General features: G+C 38.3%; 8 protein-coding genes and 1 pseudogene across 12 annotated transcripts; 4 read left to right on the forward strand and 5 right to left on the reverse strand.

Annotated features, from left to right (window-relative positions):
* Positions 1–305: 305 nt before the first annotated feature.
* On the reverse strand, positions 306–2687 carry LOC111281393 (transcription factor ILR3-like; annotated as a pseudogene). Its single transcript, XR_016335198.1, has 5 exons — positions 1848–2687; positions 1471–1533; positions 1205–1282; positions 964–1126; positions 306–789 (listed from the first exon to the last, which is right to left on the reverse strand). The product of XR_016335198.1 is annotated as a transcription factor ILR3-like (transcript).
* Positions 2688–2840: 153 nt separating this feature from the next.
* Positions 2841–4678, reverse strand: LOC111281397 (thioredoxin-like protein CXXS1). Of its 2 annotated transcripts, none has more exons than XM_022869144.2 (3): positions 4373–4678; positions 4043–4165; positions 2841–3159 (listed from the first exon to the last, which is right to left on the reverse strand). In XM_022869144.2, the coding sequence occupies exons 1-3, from the start codon at positions 4472–4474 to the stop codon at positions 3007–3009; spliced, it is 378 nt and encodes a 125-aa protein (XP_022724879.1). In that variant the 5' UTR covers positions 4475–4678; the 3' UTR covers positions 2841–3006. The 2 variants fall into 2 exon arrangements, with proteins under 2 accessions (XP_022724879.1, XP_089613585.1); XM_089757459.1 differs by having other exon boundaries at positions 2841–3196.
* LOC111281392 (kinesin-like protein KIN-14C) lies at positions 4576–10109 on the reverse strand. Of its 2 annotated transcripts, none has more exons than XM_022869141.2 (17): positions 9815–10109; positions 9493–9732; positions 9260–9404; positions 9075–9184; positions 8869–8988; positions 8570–8773; positions 7956–8165; positions 7805–7879; positions 7543–7689; positions 7335–7470; positions 7135–7244; positions 6655–6816; positions 6356–6576; positions 5889–5970; positions 5685–5789; positions 5500–5604; positions 4576–4689 (listed from the first exon to the last, which is right to left on the reverse strand). In XM_022869141.2, the coding sequence occupies exons 1-17, from the start codon at positions 9857–9859 to the stop codon at positions 4576–4578; spliced, it is 2331 nt and encodes a 776-aa protein (XP_022724876.2). In that variant the 5' UTR covers positions 9860–10109. The 2 variants fall into 2 exon arrangements, with proteins under 2 accessions (XP_022724876.2, XP_022724875.1); XM_022869140.2 differs by lacking the exon at positions 4576–4689 and adding an exon at positions 4841–5271 and having other exon boundaries at positions 9815–10106.
* A 403-nt stretch (positions 10110–10512) lies between these two features.
* Positions 10513–11956, forward strand: LOC111281394 (oxygen-evolving enhancer protein 3, chloroplastic-like). The gene is made up of 3 exons (XM_022869142.2): positions 10513–10906; positions 11355–11650; positions 11763–11956. Exons 1-3 carry the CDS (start codon positions 10606–10608, stop codon positions 11859–11861), a joined length of 696 nt encoding a protein of 231 aa, XP_022724877.2. The 5' UTR covers positions 10513–10605; the 3' UTR covers positions 11862–11956.
* Positions 11957–12283: 327 nt separating this feature from the next.
* On the forward strand, positions 12284–13190 carry LOC111281398 (putative histone H2A.3). The gene is made up of 2 exons (XM_022869145.2): positions 12284–12733; positions 12825–13190. Exons 1-2 carry the CDS (start codon positions 12545–12547, stop codon positions 13041–13043), a joined length of 408 nt encoding a protein of 135 aa, XP_022724880.1. The 5' UTR covers positions 12284–12544; the 3' UTR covers positions 13044–13190.
* A 125-nt stretch (positions 13191–13315) lies between these two features.
* Positions 13316–16683, reverse strand: LOC111281396 (protein DESIGUAL 2-like). The gene is made up of 3 exons (XM_089757455.1): positions 14315–16683; positions 14037–14242; positions 13316–13537 (listed from the first exon to the last, which is right to left on the reverse strand). Exons 1-3 carry the CDS (start codon positions 14411–14413, stop codon positions 13327–13329), a joined length of 516 nt encoding a protein of 171 aa, XP_089613581.1. The 5' UTR covers positions 14414–16683; the 3' UTR covers positions 13316–13326.
* A 762-nt stretch (positions 16684–17445) lies between these two features.
* LOC111280787 (anthocyanidin reductase ((2S)-flavan-3-ol-forming)) lies at positions 17446–19663 on the forward strand. Its single transcript, XM_022868255.2, has 6 exons — positions 17446–17674; positions 18154–18320; positions 18426–18626; positions 18743–18902; positions 19033–19246; positions 19357–19663. The coding sequence occupies exons 1-6, from the start codon at positions 17548–17550 to the stop codon at positions 19496–19498; spliced, it is 1011 nt and encodes a 336-aa protein (XP_022723990.1). The 5' UTR covers positions 17446–17547; the 3' UTR covers positions 19499–19663.
* A 311-nt stretch (positions 19664–19974) lies between these two features.
* Positions 19975–21044, reverse strand: LOC111280287 (calcium/calmodulin-regulated receptor-like kinase 1). The gene is made up of 6 exons (XM_022867496.1): positions 20985–21044; positions 20851–20916; positions 20645–20756; positions 20505–20595; positions 20389–20455; positions 19975–20226 (listed from the first exon to the last, which is right to left on the reverse strand). The coding sequence occupies exons 1-6, from the start codon at positions 21042–21044 to the stop codon at positions 19975–19977; spliced, it is 648 nt and encodes a 215-aa protein (XP_022723231.1).
* Positions 21045–21812: 768 nt separating this feature from the next.
* Positions 21813–26072, forward strand: LOC111281009 (uncharacterized). 2 transcript variants are annotated; one of them, XM_022868570.2, is made up of 6 exons: positions 21813–22299; positions 22503–23520; positions 23598–23791; positions 24954–24990; positions 25167–25231; positions 25360–26072. In XM_022868570.2, exons 1-6 carry the CDS (start codon positions 22199–22201, stop codon positions 25823–25825), a joined length of 1881 nt encoding a protein of 626 aa, XP_022724305.2. In that variant the 5' UTR covers positions 21813–22198; the 3' UTR covers positions 25826–26072. The 2 variants fall into 2 exon arrangements, with proteins under 2 accessions (XP_022724305.2, XP_089613575.1); XM_089757449.1 differs by having other exon boundaries at positions 21857–22299; positions 24915–24990.
* Positions 26073–26165: the final 93 nt, after the last annotated feature.

The following is a 26165-nucleotide window of genomic DNA, read 5'->3' on the forward strand; positions in this document are numbered from 1 at the left end:
ACGCCTAAACCAAGGCAAACTTTAAATAGAAGTTGGCCTTTCCAATTCCTTTTTACTCCATTTCCCATATAGGACCATATTTTCATGGAATATCACCAGGCAACTTGATCAAATGGCGGATTCTATCAATGAATGCAGCAAAAAAAAAAAAAAAAAAAAGAAAGGTAACTCAAATTTAAATAAATACGCTAGTTTTACTTCTAAGTAAATCACACAAACTGGGTAACTGGAAGATCCTACAAATATATAATTCACCTTCTTTCTAACTTTTCGCGTACCTAGCTTCAAAGACTTGGCAACATAATTGACCAAAATTCAGTTGTACAAAATTATAAGTTATCCGAGCAATGAATGATGAGAGTTTCACTTCCAAGCTTACCACAACATGGCTTCTCTCGTACTCTTCCAAACAAGGGGAGTAGAAAGTACAGACCAAAGAGAAAAACCACCAAGATCAATGACAGATATAATTAGAACAATGGTTTTTTGTGCTAAGGCAGAGCCAAAACAATAGCCTGCCAGCCTATGCGACTGGAGGGTGGAGAATATGATCCTGTGATGTGTCAACAGCAGCAGGAGGCAAGAACTGCCACATGGAAACTCCAGGATAGCCAACAAAGGGCACCACCTTGCCACCAACAACTTGGCTTGGGGTAGAATATGGAGTTGGAATAGCAGGAGGATGAGGTAGGAATCCTGGTGAGAACCCAAGGCATTGACTTGCCGCTCAAGATTCTCTTTCTCAGTCTTTAGCCTCTGTTTCTCATCACGAAGTTCATTCTTTTCAGCCTACAAAATAAAACTCTCATCAGCACAACCAAGATGAGTTAAACACTCAAGCCACCTAATTCTCCAGGAAATTTAATTACTGATGCATCAAATAAAATTTTAAACACGCATCACTTGTCCATGTATACTGGCAAATAGAACATAGAATAAATGAACATCAAAATCCAGGCTCACCTTTAGCTCATTAATCTTCTCCTTCAGACTCTCATTTGACTCCCTCAGTTTCTGAGCTTCATCCCGTAACTGAGTAACCATCCGAACAGCATCAACCAAAATAACAGCCTTGTCCACTTTGGCAGGCCTTCCAGGATCTAGGATAGAACCCAATTCCAGGAACCTTGAGATATTGAAAATGCAAATATCAGAGAAGGCAGAATGAGTTGAAAAGGAGAGAAATCGGGGTAACCAAACATGCCTGTCATTCAACCTATCCCTTCGCATCTTTTCCCTACAAGCTTTAGAGCCAGATGCAGTGTAAGTTCCAGGCCTCACCCTGCGAATAGTGAAGAGATTAGTACAGGAGTCCTGGTATGAAACCAAGGGACAAATTCAAGCACAATTACACTAAAACTGGGCCGAAGCTTAAAGAATAAAATGGTGCAGATGTCAAACCGGAAACTGCATTATAAAAATAGAGTAAACAAATTCAATAAAAAAATTAACGAATGAGTAGCTGTATACCGTTTTCGGAAGCCTGTTTCGTTAAGATTGTCTGAATTCCCAAACGATTCATTAAATTCAATACTGTAGGAATATCAAGAAAGATTAATGAGCATGTGTAAAGTACAATGAGAAATTAACATAGCCTAGCTTGAAGGAGCAACCGGGCCACGACAGACCATGTGGCCAGAAAAATTATACTAAACCGACAGGAAACATGGAAAAAGAACTACAAAAGTCAAAAGCAATTGCTTTGAGTACCGCACTGTTGGGAAAATCCATACTTGAAGTTGAAACCTACTTAAAGTTACAGTTGATCAAACATGAGACAATCAAATACATCCAATTCCATTTCATTTGACATTCATAAACAATTAAAAAAAGGAAAAGATAGGAACCTGAGACGAGTAGAGCAAGTAAGGGGGTGTGATGACCAGATAAAGGCTGAAGGGTCGAGTGAGGGAATATCACCATCAGAGACAGGAATATCTTCTAACAAACCATAATCATGGAATATCCATGTGTTGGGATTTTCCAAGGAAACCAGGTCCTCCTCGTTTGGTTGCCGGGATACCATATCCCCGGCAAGGATTCAGTTATACCACGCGGTAGATGAGTTATTCCAAATGTGAAAAAAAAAAAAAAAAAAGAAGAGAGAGAGATATATGGAACGAGTGAATTTGATTGGTTTGGCGAATTTTGGGTGGGCAGATTGTGATGATGGAAGAAGGTAAGGAATATTTTCTTTGGATTTGGCGTTGGGATTTGATAGGGATTTGAGAGAAAGTCCACATTAATTTTCCTTTCTAAAGCAATTGTTTTTCATTCCACTTCCACCGCCGTCACCGGCCACCATATGCAAAATAAAGAGCAGGGTCACTTTCTCTCGGTCCGACTACGCAAGAGTGACAGACTAACGCTCCTTTGGAGAAATTGGGCTTTGATTGGTGACTTTTGGGCTACATTTTCTCAAGGAAATGTGCTAGTAAACAGTATTTACAATCTATCACCCAGAATGATAAGCCCAGATCAATGGGCTGCACTCTTAACCCGGTTCAGAGACAATTTTTTCCCACATACCGATGAGACACTTTCTGCCTTGGAATGGGTTTGGTTTTGACCAATTCTATCTGATAGCTCCTACATTTACCGAGAGACACACGATGAAGCAAGTGAAAAGAGATGATTTGGGGACGGGTCATAGTCACAGACAGAGAGACCATGCCGATTTATAGTCCACCAACAAGACCCACCAGGAGTACAGGTTTCAACCCCTTTAACTTCACCAATTGACAAGCCCAACGTGAGAATTCGCTGTTTATGCTTTATACAACAAATTGGTCCAACTGCATCAGATATTCTTTTCAACAGGATGAAGATTGTGGAAAGAATGCTACAAATGAAAATCCTATTCTCTGTTTTATCCTTACAAGACAATAACAATCACCAAAACATCATCTGCTTCAATGATGCAAACAGTCTCTTGGTCTTAGATGAACAAGACAACCACATATAATTTTACACGTTCAAAGATGTATAAAATCACAAGCATTGACACTATGCAACATATACACGAATGGACTGCACAAAACCATCAATCCTTTTCCTTATCTCTTCTGGATTTGCACCGACTAGCTTATCAACTACAACACCTTCCCTCATCAGTAAAAACGTTGGCATGGCCTTGATCTCCATCCTCGTTGCTACCTCCTAATATTTCCACCAATAAAGAAATTTTCAAAGTCATCTACATGATTAATACCAAACAATTAAAAGGCAAATCTCAAAACTAAAAAACATTATGACAACCAATCTGCACATTAGATAGGGACATCCCGCTGATAATAACTAAACAACTTGACCAAACCAGAAACCTAATATGGAATGAAAGATGGAGCATAATATGAACTAACAATCAAAAATCACCAAAGAAATATTCTCTCCCCCCCCCCCCCCAACCAATCAAAAAAAGAAAGAAAAAGGACATCTGAAATATTCAGACATCTCAAAAACCAGGGGGCCGACAGTGAACATGATTATTTAGTGGTCATTGTACCTAGCACTAACAAGAAAAACCGACGTTATTATTAAAGGATGATACTTATCCTCACCTTCAGATGTCTCTAAAGACGAGTCTGGAACATCTTCACCATATCACCCACAGTCACAATAATTATATTCAATAAATAGAATATGAATTCGAACTCAAAGCTTAACTCAATCGATTCATGTAATCAATCTTACGAGGTGGCATCCAAACGAATCAGGTTCAAATCTTAATACTTGCAATCTCTTTCCTTATCTTCATACTGCCATCTCTTTTGTAAAGTTAAAAAAAGATAGAACATAATTCTAACACATCTTCACCATACCAAGCTTGCTGTTACAAAATAATGTGCAATCAAAAGGTACATGTATCAAAATGTCAAGGAGGAAGAAGATAATGAACTCACTCTCCACTTGTATTATAACAGTTCTATCTTCATTCTAAATTTTTACTTTCTGTGTGTAAGGTAACAATTCAATTCTAATGCTAACCCATAATATAAAACCCACATCTGAACAGAATCTCAAGAGTTTATAAGATTCTTACCTTAACGTCATCAACATCAACAGTGAGAAACAGAACATCTTGTAAAGCTGAGGCCAGTTCTTCAAAAAAGGGGTTCATGGCCACTGAAGGGATACACCATGAAGCAGTGAAGTGTACAACAATCTACAACAGGGTTTGAGATCAACAGACCATGAATGAAAAGAAATTGAATAGCGGATACTAAACTTTCATAAGAGAAGAATTCAAGGGGGCAGATAGTAGTGGATTTAAGATTGTTTTCAAGAACAATGACAAGGGACAGGGCAAAGCCAAAAATATTACTAATAGAGAGATTTTAAACATATAAAATGAAAGAATTGAAAAGCTTACTGGGCAGCCTTGATTTGTAGCTTGGTTAACATAGAACTCCCAGGATTCAACAGAGTCAACCTTCACAACTCTAGACTTGTTCTGCTGCTCTTGTGTCTCCATCTCTTTCTTCCCTCTCGTTTACCTTCCTGGGCAATCCTCTTTGATGCTTCGTTGTTTTGCTTCCAACAAGGAAAATCCTTGGACTATGAAACACTAGGCGGCTAGGCCCATCTCTTCCCACTTGTTGATTTATTAAATTTTGTCATATTCCCACTTATCACATTACTTTTTTTTTTTTTTAATTTCGAACTTGAAGAAGCTTCCTCCTCCGATGCCTATCCCAAATAAATATCTCACCAACTTATTCCATTTCCACTAAAAGCCAATGGTATAAATAGTTTCATTTACAAAAATATCCCTACTTTTCTTGTGTTTTTAATAGAAAGGTATATTTTCAATTTTCTCAACAAAACTTGTACTCAGATAAAACATAGAAGAATTCCTTTGTTTCTGTGTTCATCAAAGAATGAACTTTATCATACAACAATTAGAGTTACTTTGTGCCAAGCCAACAACAAATTGGAACTTTCCTATCATAACCATCCATCAGAAACAGTATAAATCTAAGAATACAGGTTAGTAGTAGTAGCTCAAGCAGAATCTATCATTACAAAGCATGATCCTTTCAATTACTAAAATAGTTACTTTAGTTATAAAAGAATGTGATAATCATAACTTCAGCCACAGCTCAACCGCGAATCAGCTGGCCGCAAGGTCATCTGACGGCGGGGAACTCCAATTTCACATGCATTCACTCTAGCAGCAAAGCGGAGAGAGCACAGCGATTCACCCACGGAAGAAGGATCCGGCGATACATTCACAAACATAAGAGTTTTCGAATCTCCACCAAGACAAGGCTGTTTATCGATGGAAATAAATTTAAAAGGAATGCAGTGATTCATTGAAAACAAAATGATTCTAGAATATAAAACAGCATAACTAATACCAAATTCATTTTGGCCCAAATTTCTTGACAAAAGAGATATATTCAGAAGGCACCATCATAGTAATAAGGCATCAGAAAACACAGTTACCATCAAATAGGGCATCAATCAAAGATGATAAGCTCTTCAAGAGCACTTTACCTGGAGAAGATATGTCAGCTTGGAATTCCTAAAAGGCACATGATCCTCCTTCTTGGCCAAGGCAAATATGACATCACTTAAACACGATAAGCTCTTGTTTATGGCCTGGTTTCATGGAAAGAGGTCAGCATAACAACATAAAGATTAATTTACGGAACAGACAAATCCAGTGGTACGTTAAACACCTGTGTCTCCTTCAACCTATCTCCAGTTGCGCCACTCCTTGACAGTCGCTCACTTCCTGCAAGATCAATGAGGTTCAAGACACCCTGCACTTGTTGCTCAGTGCCCTAACAGAACAAAGAAAAGAAATGTCGATATACAGAGGAAAGAGGGTTATCAAGAGATTCAACATAAAACAAAGAAGCATTAAAAGGAAGGATATTTACCTCGTTTATGCCCGATATCCTTAATGTGAAAACCATGTGACTTCTCGACGATTGTTCATTCATCTGTGTCCTGCCCACTGACCTGCAAAACAGAAACGTATAACCCCCTTAAACTTCCAAATTGTACTATTGCATGGTCATTGAGAACAAAACTCATACAAGGCATTATACATTATATATCAGAGACAAACTTTTATTGCTTTTGTTTAAGTTTTGTTTTATTGGCATGCACACTTGGCATCTAACTCTGTCATCATTCATAAACATTTCATAGTTTATAACATTAAGTAATTTAAAAGGAACTAACTCTTTCATCCAAATTCATTCAATTGGGAAATAATTTCTGGAACAGTTATAATTCCAACATAACATTGTAGAAACAAATTCAAACTAGGGTAGATGCATAAGGCAAGACATAATCTACAGAATATTATAGCAATAATCACCAAGACTCTAAGCAATTTTACCTGCTTTGAGCAGCCTGCCGTAAAAGCGAGGAAATCTCTGTTAAGCTGCTAACATCAACAATTGTCAGGTCACTGACATATGTATTACCATTTGCGTCATGTTTAATTGTGTACTGCTTTCCAGAAACTGCACTTTCTGGGCGTACTGGATCTGAACTAATTGATCGATTGGTTGATAACAAATCGCGGATGGTCTCATTGTATATTTCCAACATTGAAGCCTAAAAATTTTAGCAAGATATGGTTAAAACTATGATTAGCCAATGTAATAAGTGGAAATTAGGACCAAATTGAATTACCTGCATTTTGTATTTCCATCCCTGGGCTTGCAGTGACTGACTACTTTGGAATATCTGCTCCAATGAACGCGGTATCAACCCTTGTTGCTCTGGGGCTTCTGGCCTTCCCATCATGGTGTACGTCTTACCTGAACCTGTCTGTCCATAAGCAAATATACAAACCTGCCAAAAAAAACAAACCACCAACACTCTATGAATGCATATTTTCTTCGCATCAAAGGGCAAATGATGGAGATCAGATAGCAATCGTAGACAATTACAAGTGATTACTCAGCTATCACCATAAACACTGTAGAATTCAGCTTCAAAGAAGAAAAGTCGTGTGCAAAAGAAATCACCTAGCTTTAAAGTTAGATTTTCTTCAATTTTGGATTAAAAAAAAAAATTTCTTACCCGCCAGTCACCGTAGATTATATTGCTAGTGCAGTAAAAAGATTGACCTAAATGTGCACAAACAAGACCACAAAGTTGCTAAATCACCTTATATCCATCAAGGGCACTCTGTACCAACTGGGATATCTCCACAAAAACATCTTGCTGTGAAGCCTCATGATTGAAAACCTTGTCAAATGTGAAAGGATACTTTTGTCCTGTTCACAGTAAGATAAAAATGATTAAGATTGTTGCCTTTGATATTAAACAGAAATTGGGTAACAAAGAAAGAACGCAAATGTTTATACCACTTTGTATCAAGTCAATGCCACGGCCGAGAGATTCCATTGATGTAGGATAAGAGACGACTGCCCCTTCTGCTGCACCATCATCTGGTAAAAGAGGACGTACACGACAAAATACTCGAATGTTCCCTTTTAGTTCCTGTAATTAAAAATAACTTAGTATCATTACAGCATTACAAGCAACAAAAAAAGGGCGATGAAGCAGCAGTACCAAAATAGTATTGTGCAGCTTTTTCCTCAAATTCTCTCCTTCAATAAGTTTATGTTCCATATCTGCCAGCCGATCTTGTAGTTCTTGTACGATTCTCTTCTGTTCTAAATATTCCATCCTTGTTTCTGAAGCTGACAAGTCAACCATCTAGAGACAGGAAAGAAATACAATCTATGACATTAAACTATATTGAAGATATTTTTTGCAAAACAAGATAAAACACAATAAACTGTGTCTAGATTTTAAGCAAAATCATTGGTACCTTTAGTTTCTCATTTGCAGCTGCAAGCTGAAGCTCCAGTATTCTTATTTGCTCCCTCTGAGAAGAGCATGTCTCCTGCAAAAGAAACCTAGCATGTAGTAAAGCTTGCCAAAATGGATTTTACTACTTGTAACAAATAAAACCAACGTACCTCCAAGGACTTTGATTTCATTGTCAAGTTATCTAATTCTGCAAATGATTTTCCAGTACTTTCTTTGAACTTCACAATTTCAGCAGATAAGGCATGCACTTTTGACACTTGGTGATCGCGATCATCCCTCACTTGTTGTAGTTCTCCTCGTAAGCATTTGACTTCATTAACTAATGTTTCCTTTTCATTAACAGCATCATCTTGTGAAGCCTGAGATGATAAGATCCAAAAGATTCAAAATCTACTGAATATGATATTTGTTGTCTCAACGCAAACCTCAGTGCTACAGAATGCAAGGAACAGGTAGGAAGTGTGAACACACGTTTGTGGCAAACCAGCTATTAAATAAAACCAGGGTTGAATCACTAAAGTTGGGAAGAATAACAGAAAAAAGTGCACAAAAGACCCCGATAAAATTTTTGTGAGTTCAGAATTAGTCATCATGAAAAATCTGTCTCAACCATAAAATTACAAATGATTAAATAAAATCCAACGACCCCAATTGAAGAAATTCTCCAAACTTAATTTAATTACTTGAAACACAACATGAAGGGGAAAAAAACTAAATATGATAACAAAGAAAAATTATAGAACAGGCTGACATGAAAACTTACTCTTGACAAGGTTAATTGTTCTTGCAATGAACTACAGTGGCCCCTTAAAGTACTAAGATTCTCCACTATTGTCAGTTTCTCCTTTTCAACTCGTTTGAGTGACTCACGGACTGTTTCAAGGTCAGTGATTAATTTGGAGTTGTACTGTTGAAGACTCAGGATGTACTCTTGTAATCGCTTGTGTGTATTGTCAAGCGAGGCAGCCTGCAAAATTCAGCCTTCAAAGTTAACACTAATTTAATAATAGCATCTATTTCATAAGACAAAAAAAAAAAAAAAAGCAAAGACGTATATATTACCCTCTCATTAGCAGCTGCTATATCCTGCTGAGCTTTTTCAAGCTCTTCTGTCAGAGAAGCAACCGACTTTTCAGCGGTAACCCTAGCTTCATTTTCACTTCTATGGCGGTCAATAGCATCCTAGTTATTAAAACCAAACAAACATATGAATAAAAAAATAAAGAAAAACATACATCCATGACAGATTTTTAAGATTAAGTTCATACCAGCTTGTCAGAAACTTCCCTAGAAAGCTTCTCCTGTAAAGACGCAATATTGTCCCTTAACTCTGAAATAACCGCATTCAATTCTTCCTCCTTGTTTTTCTTCTCTAACTCTATAGAATCAAAAGTTAATTAACAAAAATCAAGCAGTCATTTAAATTAACTTTTATAGGAAGAAGCAAAATTACCCGTATCAATGCATTTTTTCTGAGCAGATTCCAATGAATTCTTAAGCTTCTCTTTATCAAGTACATGATTCTCATCACATTGTTGAAACCATTTCACACAAAGCTTAAGCCTTTTATTATGTTCCGCCGCGTGTTCATATTTAGCCTACACAAAATAATCACCAACGGCAACAATAATAAAACAAACAAATATCAAAATTAAATTTATAAACCAAAAACAAAACTGACTTTACCTTGAGATCGAACCTTTTTGCTTTCGGCTTCTCGTTCAATATCCCTTCGACTTCTTCTTTGGTGAATTCATGATTAGGACATTCCTCGGCGGGGTTAGCGGCGGTTGTAACGTCTTGGCGGTTGTTAACAACGGCGAAGGCTTGTCGGGTTCGCCCGGCTCCTGTGGGCCCCGCTGCTCTTCCTATTGCTCCAAGCCTTCTCCGTTTGTCTAACGGATTGTCATCTCCAAGCTCCTTCCTCTGAATTTAATAATAAGAACAGTAATAACTAAAAAAAAAAACAGAGTGAAAAAAATTCAAAATAAGGGGGAAAATTGCTTACAGTGGAGGGGCTGCGAGGAGGTCGGTTCTGGTTGCGGGAAGCCATATTTGAAACTCAGTCGAAGCTGTTGCCGAGGTTATTTGACAATACTTTGTAGTGAGGAAACGGAGCAGGGTTGGATCTGGGCCGTTGTTATGGGAGAAAATGGATTTGGAATTGATTTTTTGGGGAGATTTTGGATTTGGGGAACAAATTGGAACGTTAGGGTTTGGAAAAGGAAAGGGGGAGAGAGCGTTGTGAGATTGGGGGGAGCCTGGAGACCGAATTTTTGAATTGATTTGAAATTAGATCTGGCGGCCTGCCCTATGAAAAAATATATATATACTAACGGTAACTTCTTTCTTTTGGGTCGGGTTTGTAGGCCATTAATCTCAACCCGGTCGACCAGGTGTGGACTGATTGACCCATGTTGTCTGGACTCCAAATCCGATGAACCAAACATTGGGCCTTTGATTTGAATTAAGGCTAAAGTTAATTTAAAAAAAAAAAAAACCAAAATTTTTGCAGCGTCACGTGTCAAAACACAAACCACGCCAACGTGTCATATGCCAAAATCATCAACCACCACATGTCTAAGGACAATGGGTTAAGGCCATATCCAACTTATCCAAAGTAGAAAATGGCAGATAAGGTTTTGGACTACTGTCCAAAACCAATCTACATCACAAGAAAAAAAGGGAACAAACTAAAAGCATCTTTCGTCCAACACCCCCTACTCACGCCAAAACAAAAATATAATTCCACATTTTCTACTCTTAGCTCAGTGGCATTGAAAATTACTTGCTGCAGAGATGGTACAAGCAATGGCATCGATGGCTGGCTTGCGTGGCTCCTCACAGGCTGTCCTGGAAGGCAGCCTCCAACTCAGTGGCCAAACCCGCTTGAACATTGCTGGCAACAATAAAGTAACTGCGGCTAGGCCTGGTTTCATCGTGAGAGCCCAACAGGCACCGACCGAGCCTGAAACTGGACGCAGAGCCGTGCTGGGTCTTGTTGCTGCTGGTTTGGCCACAGGCTCCTTTGTTCAAGCTGTGCTTGCCGATGTAAGAAGCCTCAAGATTGGCCCACCTCCCCCACCCTCTGGTGGATTGCGTAAGTCATCAATGCTTCTCAATTTTTACAGACCTTCTAATGATTTTTTCCCTCCCTGCATGCAGCTCTGTTTGGAATGGTGGTTCGGTTAAATTTGTAAATCAGCACTGTACTTAGCTCCGAAATAATTAAAAAAAAGTACACAAAATTAGGATGAGAATGACAAGATTTTTATCATGAGATTCAAAGATAGTTGTCAATTGGGCTTCGTTTGCAAGAATAATGAGAGGGAAATGATTTTGCATATCAAACTTGTTCATAAGTTCTAGTAGAAAACAATCCCTGTAAATTGCTAAGAGAATTCCAGCAATGTAGTTTCCCAACTTTAATCAACATTGCTTTGTAGGCCAATGTCCATAAAGAACATGAAAACTGAAGTTGTAGGTTGAAAATGGAATCATTATATATACAGTTCAGTATTTTGATGGCCAAATCGGCATGATGGCAGCTGGAACTCTGAACTCTGATGAGCCAAGAGACCTTGATCTGCCATACAAATCCAGGTTCTTCCTCCAACCACTTACTCCAGCTCAGGCAGCTCAAAGGGCAAAGGAGTCAGCCAAGGACATTCTTGGTGTCAAGAGCTTGATTGACAAAAAGGCCTGGCCCTTTGTCCAGAATGATCTCCGTCTCAAAGCTGAGTATCTCCGCTATGACCTTAACACTGTCATTTCTGCCAAGCCCAAAGACGAGAAGAAGTCTCTGAAGGAGCTCACTAAAAGGCTCTTCGATACCATCGGCGACGTAAGTTTTGAAGTTTGCTTCGGTTTTGCTGCGTAATTCCCACACAATTACTTCCTTGAAGGAACGTGGTGAATTATCATAAGTTTCTGATACGTATAATGTTTTCTTGCAGCTGGATCATGCGGCCAAGATCAAGAGCACCCCTGAAGCTGAAAAGTATTATGCTCAGACTGTATCTACTCTGAACGACGTTCTTGCCAAGCTTGGCTAAGAGAATTGTTGTATTTTGAATGCAAGCCTTGTTCATCGTTTGTAGAGACACTTTTCATTTCTATTAACGAAATTGAAACTTGTTAATTTGTGGAAGCACTTTCGCGTCATGTCACCGCTCACTCAAGGATTCTAGTTTCGGGAAAAAAACAGAATCAATTTAAGCAACTTTTGATAAACAAGGCACCCTTTTGCCCATATTAAAAGTTTATAAAGCCCCAGATAAAGAAGCCCATATTAAAAGTTTACTAATCATAAAAAGCCCCTGATAAAGAAGCTCAAATTGATATAGAATTGGGCTTCCAGGTAAATTGGCCGAAATTCTCAAACGTGGTGGCTGCCTGTGGGCTAGAGCCAGATTTCCAGATTTAACCCTCCCTTTTCTAAATTCCCCAATTTCCCGCTGTTCCCAAAGTCCAAAACCGATCGGGAAACTAATCGTCAACCGTCCATTAACAAGCACAATCAACGATAAAAGATCATGATCCGCGTAACTTCCTCTCATTGGCTATCACACCCGCTTCCCCAACCATATAAAATTCCAGGACATGCAACGCCTCCCCGGCTGAACATCATCCAAAATCGACTCGTGACCGAGGCCTGATTCTTCCCTTTACAAACTAATAAATCTGAATTTTCTCAATATCTCTCCAATCTCGAATAGTAGCAAATTAAAAGAAAACAATGGCAGGAAGAGGAAAGGCAATTGGAGCAGGAGCTAAAAAGATGGGCCAATCAAGAAGCCACAAGGCTGGTCTCCAGTTCCCTGTAGGCCGTATTGCTCGTTTCTTGAAAGCTGGAAAGTACGCTGATCGCGTTGGTGCTGGTGCCCCTGTTTACCTCGCCGCCGTCCTTGAATACCTCCCCGCTGAGGTAACTAATCCGCTACAATTTATCCCTTTCTTTGTTGGGTTTTAATCTGGGGTGGTGTTGGATTTGTGATCTGTTACTTGTGATTTGACAGGTCTTGGAATTGGCTGGTAACGCTGCGAGAGACAATAAGAAGGCAAGAATTGTTCCAAGGCATATTCAGTTAGCAGTTAGGAACGATGAGGAACTTAGCAAGTTGCTTGGAACAGTTGCAATTGCTAACGGCTGTGTTTTGCCTAATATTCACAACACCTTGTTGCCTAAAAGGGCTGGTGCTGGCTCCAAGGGTGGCCCTGCTGATGATGATATTTAGGCTTATTTTTATATCAATTTGTGAAATATCAGTAATTTTCTTTCTGGGTTTTTTTAGTTTCTGCGATTTTTTGCATTTTGTTGGAGGTAGTTTTGTGAAGATTGGCAGTGGCTTTAATTGATGTTGTAAATCAATTACTTTTTGACACATTATAATTCTTCAGTTTTGCTTCTGCTTTTAAGAAACCTTTCATTAAAGTGGTTACATCCAAAATGTCAATAAAATAATCAAATATCAGATGTTAAACTTTGCCACAAAGCTTGGAAAAGTGGGATAAGGTAAATTAGGCAGTGGATCGAGGTCGATTTGTTCCATCTTCTCGGGCTGCTGCTGTTGCTGATACATAGTAAGCAACTGTGAAAAGTCCATGAATGAAACAGAGAATTCCTCCAATGGAGAAAAGCCGATGGTGGGATATGCCGCACGTTTTCCTTGACTTTGAGTTTGATAGTGTCCCTATGATCAGCATTGAGAATCCAACTGCTAATACTATCCTGTTTTTGTCATCACATTATAAGTTAGAGGGCATGATTATGTCTCTGTCACTCTCCAAGAAAAATTGAGTACGGATTCTAGATAGATGTTACTTGACCATAAAGGAAAGCACGATTTACATATCTGGCAACTTTGTTAGTAAAAGGTTTTGAATATGGATTGGGGTCCTAGAAAATTAAGAAGCGTTTCTTAACTGGTGTCTTTTCTGCTTTTTCTTTTTTGTTTTTTGGTGCAAATGAAATCAGAATGATAATTTCTAGGTGGCCTGAAAACATCTCAGTGATCAATTTTGTTATGCGAAGGTGGGTATTAAGAGTGGCAAGGCCTGCATATGGAGATTGTTTCGGGTACAATAACTTTGTGCTTTGACCTAAGATATTTATTACCTTTTTTATTCTGTATTGTACGATGCGAGCAGTTTATTTGTTGTTATTCTTGGAGAAGTGAAGAAAAAGATACTAGGCCGAGAAGGAGATGAAGGGATATTAGAAGACATACCATGCAAAAATGAGAGACGCCACAGCTAATTGTTTGTTAGCAGACGCTCTTTCGAAGTCTTCCCTGGTCCAAATGCATACGCAGCCACCAAGTAAATTACCGATAACATGGGCAAGGCCAAGAAGGACTGCTGCCGCCAGTCCTAGCTTGAAAGCTTGAAAGCTGGGATCTCTACACTCAAAAATCCACACCCTTAAATGCTTCACCTGTTTAACAGCACCACCATGCATCATTAAGAAAAGCTTAAGATTAGAATTCTCGTTTCATTCTAACCATACCTTGTTTTCAGATATTTCGGCTTCAATTCCAAGTATCCCCGCAGTAATGTCCATAGCCATGATCAAGAGACAAATCAGAAAACCAAAGTTTCTTGCCATGCCTATTATGAAAATTTACTATGGAGCACCAATGAATATGATCGCAAAGAAGGCAGGAGAAATCTCTCGGTGAAAGGCCCCCTTTATAAGGGCAAGCTTTATGAACTCTGGAGTCAGAATGAAGACGAGAATGAGAATAAAGTGGGACCAGGCATGCAGATTAGTAACAAATAAAAGGGAGATTGGCTGTGAGCTGTGAGTTTTAGATTAAAAGCTTCTTTTGTTCTTACAGTTTTCTATATTCTTCTTTTGCACCTTCTTTTTAAATTCGGATTCCTTCCATGGAGAACAAGAAAAGTAGATTATCTACCGGACTGAAACAGACATTGATCAATCCCTGAGATGTATGAACAGCAAACCATAATCCCCACTTAATAATAACTAGTTACCTTTTAGAGTTTTGGTTTAATTCTCAAAAGCCATGGTCAAGCCACAACGGTAACCCCAGCTTAGATTGGTGCATTGGCAATGGCAACTGTAGGATGCCTTGCCCCTCCCTTTTCTTTGCCGGAGTACCAAAATTCAAGATTCGGTTAACTGATCAAAACGTTTTGGAATCAAAGGAAAAGATGGTACCAATGTAACTTTGTGAAGCAAATGGCATACATCAAAGCCTGGAATCAAACTTTCAGTGGGCATTGTCATACCTTTAACCGTTTCAAATTTCTCATAAAGTCTTTACCCCAAAAAAAAAAAAAATCATAAAGCGAACATGTTTGCACATAGAATAATCAAGGAGAGTGCATGGGAATCATTTCAAATTAGCATATTGTTTTCATTAAATAATTAAATTGAAAATATGTAGTTGCTGTAATAGAGGTTTTGCCTTTTATTATGAGAGGTTTTAAGATGGGAATCTCCTTTTGCTTTGTACTTAAAACCCTCCATATTACAAATTCATCTCTTCCAACTTCCTAGTCTTGATCTTCACCAGCATAGGTTCAGTTTACAGTAGTGATTTTGTGAGTCTGGCTCCGTGTTTGAACTCTTGTTGCATGAGATTACTCTTTAAGCCCATTTGAATTTTGTTTGTAAGCAATCAAGTCAAGTGTGTAAAGCAGAGTTGTATGATGTGCAGGATCGCAAAGGCAACGGCAGTGAGTCAAGAAAGCCATGTTTATGTAGGTCCGGGTGTTCAAGATCCATATCCAATTTAAGAGATGATATTTATGGAAGCAAGAAATGCACAGACAAGGCACCAATTGGTAGCCCAAGATCTATAACATTCTCAATCCGATTCAAGTAGTTTTCAGTAACTCGAAATGTTAACTCAAAATTAACACTCAGTGTTGTGATAATGATAGTGGCAAGGGGGGTTCAACTTTTGTGGGCACCCTTAGGCCTGGTACACCTGGCCCTGCAGACCGCCTTATGGAGCTCGACTACGGCGGCATAAGGTCATTCGGCCTTTCAAGGAGTATCCTTTGGGCAGTAGCAATGGCTTTCTTCGAGGCCTAGGATCTCTCTTGATGCAGAGTCTCAAGGTTTTGTTTGCCAAAATGTGGTGAAAATTTTAAAAAGTTGGAAGCCATAGAAGCATATCATCACTCCGGACATGCCATGAGATTGCATCAATATGCATAAAGCTGTAGCTAGTTGTAGCTTTAGAATTCCTAACAATGCTTTCATTTTCAGCTTAACTGCTTGAAGTTTCTCACCACCCTTCCCTTGCCCCGTCCCCTCTCCATATTTTTTAGTGAAACTGCCTTTAGGATTGTCCTGCAGGTAAGTCAATTTGATCTTCAATCAATGATCATCTTGGGTAATTCCCATTGCCTGTTTCCTTTTCAGAAGAATTTAGGGAATAATTAGAAGAACTCCAGTACAGAATCTATTAAACCTTATTAGAATCCAATTCTGTTAGTGCACTGATCCTGCTATGCCTGGTCTAATTCCTTAACAAAATTGCCGTGTTTGGGTATTGTCGGTCTAGTTCCTACTGTTGCTCTTCTTGGACTTAGATGTCATATCTAAACCTGATGTATATTTTGATAGTAAGAGTCACTTACAGAAATGGGTTAGGATGAGTTGTTGAATTTGATTATATACCAAAAACCTGCTTTTAGCAATTAAAGCAATGCTAAACTTCATCTAATTTACGTTTAAAGGCACTTTTTCCTACATGGAGAGATGTTTTTGCTAATCCAAGTTGTTTTTTTCAATTGTAACAGCATTGTCAAAATTAAGACCTAGGGTTTTTAAAGATGATTTGTTTAGTACTCCATTCTTTATTTGGGAAGGGAAACTTGTGATATAAGAAAGATTATTAAAAGATCTCCCAGGTGTTCTTTTTTCCTCGTCTGGTTAATTTTTTTCCTCCCCATCAAACAAATTAACTATAGTTTCAAAACAGATGTTACACTTTTTAAACGTCTGAATCCTGATGGTCGAATGATGTACAACCGCCACTTTAAAAAAAGGATTCGTGCCTTACCTGATATTGTGGTCAAAAACAGAAAAACCACCTAACCGGACACCCACGTGATACATTATTTAGATCCAGGGTGAGGTTTTTAGGTGGCCATTGGCCCAGCTACCCCCTTTTGCCCTCTACTCTGCATTTCCAGAAATGTTGACACCAACCATGCATCAAATACTGACACCAAAACCAATTTCACTCAAATTCTAGGATAAAATAATTTATGCTGGAATTATATGAAAAGGCAAAAAGCCTTAATTGCTCCAATCTTAGAATTAAAAGCTTTTGTTTTCTGCCTTATCTAAACCAACATTGGAAAGAAGCCGATACACGAACCTACTTTGCGCATGATTTTAAATGCCGCTGTTCGTACAACAGAAGAACTTGACCTCAACCCACCTTCAAGATTTCATCATAGGAGAAAATTGTATCTCATCCTATAAACCTACTTTTAAGGATGTTTGACAATTGACATCAGGGTTTAAGCCTTTTGAATCGTTGGTGTGCACAAGGTCACGTGCTCACCTACTACATCTAAATATCTAATCACGCTTTGAAGTTTGGACCAAGTGAGCAACTTCTATAAGAGGACTTTGCTTAATGTTTCAAAGTCATAGCAGTCAAGTAACAATTTTTCCTTCAAGAAATCAAAACAAGCAAGAGAAAAAAGAAAGTAGAAAACTAGTAAAGGAAACACAAATTAAGGCATAGAAGCATGGCCAGCGAGATTGTAGGAACAAAGAAGGCTTGTGTCGTGGGTGGCACCGGGTTCGTTGCATCTTTGTTGGTCAAGCTGTTACTTGAGAAGGGTTACGCTGTTAACACTACAGTCAGGGACCCAGGTTGATTTCTTCTTCTTCTTTTGGTTTTTTCTTTTTGATCGATGTTTCTTTTTATGTTATTGTTCTGCCCCCATTTACAGTGGGAGTGAAGTGGGAGTGGCTAGTGTTTAGTGGTTTGTATTGTTATCCAGCTTCCTAGGTTATACCGCCTTGGTTTGGTGGGCCATTCTAATGTGTAATTTACGTTTTCTTTTTCTCTGATACTCTTTGCATTTGCTCAATGTATCATCCGCCTGCCCAGGAATTCCAGGGCTTTTAACCCCTTCCTGACAAGTCTTGTCATCAATAATGGCGAAAATCTTAAAGACTTGAAGTACTCATGTGGAGACCTTTTAAGCTTTTACTATGATTCTAGGCAAGAATAATATCAAGGCCTTTGAAAATTTTCGTCGATTTGAAGAGTTTCCTTATTAAATTAATAACATTGCAACACCCAAAGTAAACATATGAATGGGATTAATGCTACATCTTTTATGCAGACAACCAGAAGAAGATCCCTCACCTGTTAACACTACAAAAGTTGGGAGACTTGAAAATCTTTCAAGCAGATTTAACTGATGAAGGGAGCTTTAATGCCCCTATAGCTGGTTGTGATTTTGTCTTCCATGTTGCAACACCAGTCAATTTTGCTTCTGAAGACCCAGAGGTATATGACACTGTTAAAACGACTTTCCTTTGATAATCAAATTACTTCTGCTTTTGGGAATGACAAGGTTGCTTTATTTCTCTCCACTTTTTTTTTTGGTTATAGAATGACATGATCAAACCAGCAACCCAGGGAGTGCTGAACGTTTTGAAAGCTTGTGTCAAAGCAAAAACAGTTAAACGTGTCGTCTTGACATCTTCAGCTGCAGCTGTGTCAATCAACACACTTAATGGGACAGGTCTGGTCATGACGGAGAAAGACTGGAGTGATATTGAGTTTTTATCCTCAGCAAAGCCACCAACTTGGGTAACAAAATGATGCTAATACAATATTCTTTTAGGATCAAGCAATTAAGATAGCTGTTATGTACAGATAAATTTTAGGTGGGCAAAATCTGAAATAAGCTTTATCCATATTTGCAGGGGTATCCTGCATCCAAGACATTGGCTGAAAAGGCAGCATGGAAATTTGCTCAAGAAAACAACATCGATCTCATTACAATTATCCCTTCTCTGATGACTGGTCCTTCTCTCACGCCAGATGTTCCTAGCAGCATAGGGCTTGCTACATCTTTGATTTCAGGTATTTAAAATTAGAACCTAGTGTTCTGGCATTGTTTCATTCTGCTGCTAATATCTAGATGTAGAACTGCTTAAAGAAAGTACACTGAAGCACCATAAACTATAACTGATGGAATTTAAACATTTTGCAGGGAACGAATTCCTCATAAATGCTTTGAAAGGTATGCAAATGTTGTCAGGTTCAATCTCTATAACACACGTGGAGGACGTATGTCGGGCCCATGTTTTTCTGGCTGAGAAAGAATCTGCATCTGGTCGATATATATGCTGTGCTGTCAATACCAGTGTGCCTGAGCTTGCTGAGTTCCTCAACAAAAGATACCCCGATTTCAAAGTCCCCACTGAGTAAGTCAATATGCATTGTCAAGATCTGCGTTCAATATCATAGCTAAACTTCTCTTCTTTTCTGGGAGAATTGTGTTTAACATAGTTTGTTTACTTTATAACAATTGCAGTTTTGGAGATTTCCCCTCTAAAGCCAAGTTGATCATTTCCTCAGAGAAGCTTATTAGTGAAGGATTCAGCTTTAAGTTTGGGCTTGAGGAAATCTATGACCAAACTGTCGAGTACTTAAAGGCTAAGGGGCTGCTCAAGTGAAGACTCCTGAACTTTTTCACTGATGATTGTGGCTTTTGGTTGCTTAAGATCTATGCTGTGTTCTGTGATAATATCCTAATAACTTAATGTGTTACAAATTAAGCTAAGATCATGTGGCGAATATGATTTGCTTTGTTTATGAAGGGCATTAGTAGTTGAACTCAATTTTCATAGTACTTTTCTATTTTTTGCTTTTCCATCAGCATATAGATTAATACCTTTAGACACCAAACATGATCTCTACTTTTAATTCTACTTAGCTAGGCTCAAAGAAAACATGAACTCTTCATTGATTGATTATCATAAAAAAATCAATCTCAGAAGAAAAAGGAAAAAAACCAAATTATCCTTGTTGGAAGACCAAAAATCAAATCACAAACTGAATCATGAAACAGATTGTTTTATACAAAACAATGGCTATGATACTTTGTTTCTGGGTTCAACTATAACATTTGTGCAACTCTTTCAACGTTCAGTTAAAGAATGACCAACAATCCCTTGAAGGTCCAGTTCGAAAGTAGTTTCTTCTGCTTTAGCAGGGTAGTTTTGGCCGTGATGCACCCTTGAGTTCCTTGGCTTACGGATCTCAGCCCTTTTCTGGAGACAGGATTTACACAATTATAAGCAAGGGCAGCAATATAATTCAGTTGTTGAACATAAAATTTTCCTGCAAGTCTAGAATCTGCAATCTCTTCCCACTCTACATTGTCTTCCACATCAATAGCCACCTATTCGTGATCACAGAAATGAAAAACGTCAATGAATCATGCAGTCAATTTCAAACTATGGCTTCAATTAGAGGTTCATATTTTTTGCATGCACGTAAAAAATGTGGATGCATAGGCGAAACGCAGGTGAGTAAGGGCAGAGGGGCTTGAGAGAGATCTCACAAGCTCCACATACTCAATGAGACCCTGTTGTGGGTTCTTGCTACTCAGTATTTCAAATAATAGCACCCTAAGACAATAAACATCACTTTTCTTAGTAAAGATCACCACAGACATACTCAGGATCAACATATCCAAAAGTTCTATTGACATTAGATGAATGCAAATTATTCTTCCCCAGTCTTGAAAGTCCAAAATCAGCAACCTGCGCTGTTTGACATTAGTACTTACACATTTTAAGCATCAGAGCAAGAAATACGTGGGGGAAATGAACTAGCTACTGAAAATTGAACGCATACTCTGGCTTTCATGAAGCTGTCCAACAATATATTTGAAGATTTGATGTCGTGGTACACAACAGGAGGAACAGCCTGTTACAAAATGAATGAAGCTGAATACTGATACACCTCTTTTCAAAAATTTTACCAGTTGTTTCTACTGGTTCAGTGACAGACTGAAACCTACCCTATAATGAAGATAATCCAAACCCCTTGCCACGTTCAGAGGTATCGGAACCCTCAAATTCCAGCTCTAAGCGTCATGTTTTTCTTCAGCAATTCAAACATGATAATGCGTTTTGCACTACGAAACAACAGTACGGATATCAAATATATGTTCTTGTCACTCAAAGCCTTCCAACTTGCAGGATAATCACACATCTGATGAACTATTCACTGATCTTATAAAATGATATGGAAATGCGAGTTCAATCAAGAAATATTTTCAGATAAAACAATGGCTAAAGGAGAAGAATTAGCTAAAGGAGAGCTGATTGACATGATCACAAAGCGAGGTATGGCGGACCTCTCTGCAGAGGAAAGGCCGAAAGCTTTACAAGCTGTAGCATCTTCCAAGAATAGGAAGAATAGTAAACGAAAAACTCAGTCAAAAGACATAATTCAAGTTTCATTTTTGCTAAAGAAAAATTATCAAATCAAAGACTTCCACCAGGCAGAGAAAGAGAGAGGGGATTCTCCATCATCAATCCTGTGATACATGCGAGAAGTGAATGTTTAAAAGGAAAAAGCTCATGAGCTTATAAGGACATGACAACCAACACATGTAAGAAAATAAATGGTCAATGCTTCAACACTCAATCACCTTTGCTGCTATCCTTTATCAAAGGTACCACTAATGTTGCACGCATGGTACACTGCCTCTATCAATTTGCAGAGGGATTTAGCATTCAAGACCCAGATACGTTCAGGCATATCCTGTCTCTCCTAATTCAACATATGAATTTCTTTAAAACAAGTATAATACTCAAATAGAGTCAAAAACAGTTTGACCAATTGAAATTGTTTAAAAATAATGGGACCAAGAATTCAAGTCCAAGATAAGACTTGGCCCAAAGTCTTTTTAGCGCTTGCTCAGGCTCATGATTCCTTTTTCATAGTTGAAAGCCCAACATACTTTTCAGTTGTAAAATTGTGATTGAATTACTCAAGCCAAGCCCTGGTTTAATTGACAATTAGCAAAACCAGAAGAAGAACAGTACAGCCGAAGAAGAACAGAACCGTCCCGAGACAGGGAAACATTATTAAACTTTGTTTGTGTTTTAGATAGAAAAAAACATTGGGTCCGTGAGTAAGAGGCCATCCCTTTCTCTTTTCCAGAGCTTCTCCATCCTTCGATTTTCTTTTTGTTCTTTTATCTTCCGGTTTCAATAAATCGGGGGTTCTTTTTTTTTTTTTAATATCTTTATTTATTTTTCTTTTCTATTTGCATATACAAATTCTTTTATTCATATATATTTAGAGGGAGAGAAAGTTTGAGATTTTTGTTTTTGGAGGGACAAATAATCAAAGGGAAAATGTCAAAGAAGAAAGCTTTCAGTGGCAACACTATGACTTTGAAAGATTTTCATGGTGGTTCAATCCCAACTGATCTCCCCCTCCCTTCTGCCCCTGGCGTGTAAGTTCCCAAATTTCAATTTCCATTGATTTTGATCCAATTTCTCTTTTTTTTTTTCTTTTTTTTTTTTGATGTATACTTTTCTGGTATAATCCAAAATGTTAAATTTGAGTCGTTTTATAATGGATCTGAAAGCCACTGGATCTGCAAGTGAAACCCTAGTTCATTAATATATATTTTTTAATTGAATTTGATTGGTATAGGATTGTTAGACCTGTCGATCGCTCAGGTTATGACAGAGCAACATCGTGGGGAAACCCGATAGGCCGGCCTGATCACCGAGCCCGGCCCAATTCGTCTCCCGGAACTAGGCATTTTGATGATAAAACCCCATTTCTTACCAATTCAGTGCATATTGGTCGTAATTTTGATGAGGATGAAAGAAAGCCTTTAGATGGGCTTTCTGCCCCCCGTAGAACTATTAGTGATGACGGTTTTCGGGTTCCAGCTAGTCGTGTGGAGCTGAAGCCAGAGTCTGCTTATGCAGGGAGGGTTTCAGGTCAAAATGGGTCAGCTCCGGTATCTCCATTGTCAGGTGGAGCGGGGAATTCATACTCTAGTAGAGTGTCTGAGGCTGCTCACTTTGGTCGAAGTTCTCAGAGTGCAGGAGGGAATCATGGGCAGGCTGCTTCTGGGTTGTACCCTAATGCGTGGGCAACTAGGAAGGAGGTGCTTGTGAGTGTTGCTGAGCCTGTACAATCTGTATGGTCTGAACAAAGTGCTGTCTCGAAGTTGGCTCATGCTAGTGCACTTGAAAAGGTTTCCTCAGGTAGATGGAAGTCAAAACAGTCCGATCAATATCAGACAGATATTGATGTAAGTAAACATTCAGAAACAGAAAATGGTTTGCACTCCCAGGGTTATGATGATAAGACATACACCGGAATGAATGCTGTGGGTAGGATGGAATATTCTGATGTGATATTGGCTAAGCATGTAGAAAAGGGTTTGAATAATGAAGATGGAATTCAGTCTGGAAGAAAGGAGTTACCTGAATATGAGAGGAACCTCAGTCCTAATTATTCGGAAGTTAAAGAAAAGATGTCTGTAATTTATGGTGAAGGAATTCAATCAACTCAATCAGATGACAAATTTGGTTGCTCTGAATTGCAGCCATCATTGTCAGTGCCATTGGAAGTATCTGAGCGACCCAAGTTGAAGTTACTTCCTCGGACTAAGCCAATGGATAATCTAGAATCAACTGTTATTGATCCTAAGCAGGTACTGATCTGATGCCATGCTATCGAAGTTTGCATTCATTTAGTTCTCCTCTAATTTTGACAATTTTCTTGAAATAGGGGTACCAGAGGCTAAGTGAACACATTCTTGGTCATACTGAATTTGGTAGTGATTCACATGGACATGTGAATACTTCAAAACCTGGTTTAGCTGGCAGTGAGAGTGGGATCCAAACAGTGGAGCGTCCAAAGCTGAATCTAAAGCCACGTTTACAGCCCATTGAACAATTGGAAGGGAACATTGAAAAGGAAAGGTCAGTACACTTCCGGACTTTAAATTGATGTTCCTTTGTATGAGTATTTTATAGATGTGTATTCCTGTTATTATAAAATCATGAGACAGAGTTTTGAAATTTGAATATATTAAGTCTGCTTCATATTATCATCTGTGGTAAGAGTAAGTCAATGAGGGTGAGGGACAGAATTGTTGAGGTATGGAGCGACAAATATAATGTATTAGGAATTGATGACATATGCTCTTTCTTGGAGACTTCATTTAAACTTTTAGCAATTATGTACACAAAATGATAGATAAGGATAGTTTGTTGCTTTTAGGGAATATCTCTAGGTATCTCTGATTGCAGCTTTTGTTCTTTAGTTATCAAAATATGTTTGTTTGTCCTGTTGTGTGTTGTTTTTCCTCCTTTTCTTGCCATTTTTATTTTTTTGATTTTGCATGTGCTATTCTGTTGACTTGGCAATTACTGTTTGCATTTTTATACCCTGTCCATAGGAATGCTAGTGTTTTCTCTATTTCCTTGCATATTTTATATAAATAAAGGAAAAAATTGGTGAGTCTGAAGGCAGTCAAATTAGGAAGGTTATTTGGAATTTATTACTCTTTAATAGATATATACTTATGTTGCAAGGAAAAACTTTTAAGATAAGAGTGAAATGAAAATTTTTAATTTCACAATAGCAAATTTAGATGATTTGTAAATTTTGAATGTGATAGTCTCATAAGGAACTTTGAGATTAGCCATTAAATCATGATATTCTTAGGCATTAAATTGACAGTGAATTATTGAGTCACATTTAACCTTATTACTATTAAGCAACTAAAGCACAATTGAAAGGTGAAAGAATGCCATCTATGATTTAAAGTATAGAACGTGATAATGCACTTTTACTACAATTTTTTAAATTTTCTTGTCACCTATTTGTTAGGTTCCCATGCAAAACTCATCAATCATTACTTAACTTGAATAATAGTTTAGATCTTATGCATCTTACCTGGCTAAAGAGAGTTTTTGCTATATTCTATTTGCATATCCTATCAACTTATACAGTAATCTTGAATGAATGAGTTTTTTTAGTTTATTTTCTGGACAATGAATGAGTTTTTTTAGTTTATTTTCTGGACAATCATCACGTTAGGTTTATGAATAACTACTTAGCTAAGTGTTACTGGTGCAGAAATGCATTGTTTGGTGGTGCTCGCCCACGAGAGCTGGTAAGTGAATCTCTCCTGCCTGCTTATTGGATTATTCAATTACTTTGTTCATTCATCACTCCTTTGTTGATGTCAACATAATTTAATTTATAATAATAGCTTCACACTTTTTATTATGTTCTTTTTGTAATTTTCATAATAATAACAGCTAATAGGATTGCTGGTCTGCATCTCAGGTTCTGAAGGAAAGAGGGATTGATGATAGCAACCATGAGCCTGGCCAACATCCTGATAACCATAGGTAGTAGTGATTTATTGTATTTAATACGATTCTAGGACATTTTGCCCCTTTTAATTTTTGGGTTTGTTCACCAATTGGCTAAAACTTAATAATACCATGTCGTTATTAGTCTTTGTTTTTTCATGAAGGGTCAAACATAATGTTATGAGGGCTGAAAAAGTTTCTGAGCAAGCAACTCCTCGCCATGGTGAAAGAGTTGAGAATGCTCCTGTTGATCAGAGAGCTGGAAGAAAATCAGGGAGGAATCATCATGTGGACAATGAAAGAGCTGATATGCAGAGGAGGAATTGGCGTAATGAAAACCGGTGGAATGGCAGGGAAACTGAAAGGCAGCAGCAGCAGGAGAGGCAACCATCACCTGAGACCTGGCGCAAGCCTGCTGAGCAGCCTAAACCAGTCTCTCCTGAGGCTGCTGGCGTGCGCTATGGAAAAGCAGCATCAGCTGTGGAGCTTGCCCAAGCCTTTTCGAAATCATTCTCAGATCAGAAAACAGATGATCGATATGCTGGGCAAAGGGGTATTCCTGGACAGACCCAAATGCCTTTCTCTCGTCTGATGAGTCCAACTCCGAGGCCTCAGATAAATGGCTACTAAACTTTGAGAGGCATATGGACTTCTTCCCAGTGGCCAGATCGTGTTACTGGTAATTGGTTTTATGCAGTCGATGATTATAATGTGACGTACGACTCATGAGTCATGAGTACCGTCGCAATTCATGAGTCCATGCATCTGATTTTTTTCCTTTTCATTTAAAAGAAATTTTTTCAGAACAATTGGCATGCCAAAAAGATTGCTGTGTCTTCTTTCTTAAGATTCTCAATTTTCACTAGTTTTTCATCAACTCTCATTTGGTTAATTCCTAATTGCTTGTGGAAAAGTCGAGTTTACTGTTAGGCCTACGCGTTTGATAAAATTGCGTTGGAAGAAAAGTTAA

Source organism: Durio zibethinus, chromosome 28 (assembly GCF_047325235.1).
Source record: "Durio zibethinus cultivar Kanyao isolate XHJ-2024 chromosome 28, ASM4732523v1, whole genome shotgun sequence".
Classification (NCBI taxonomy): domain Eukaryota; kingdom Viridiplantae; phylum Streptophyta; class Magnoliopsida; order Malvales; family Malvaceae; genus Durio; species Durio zibethinus.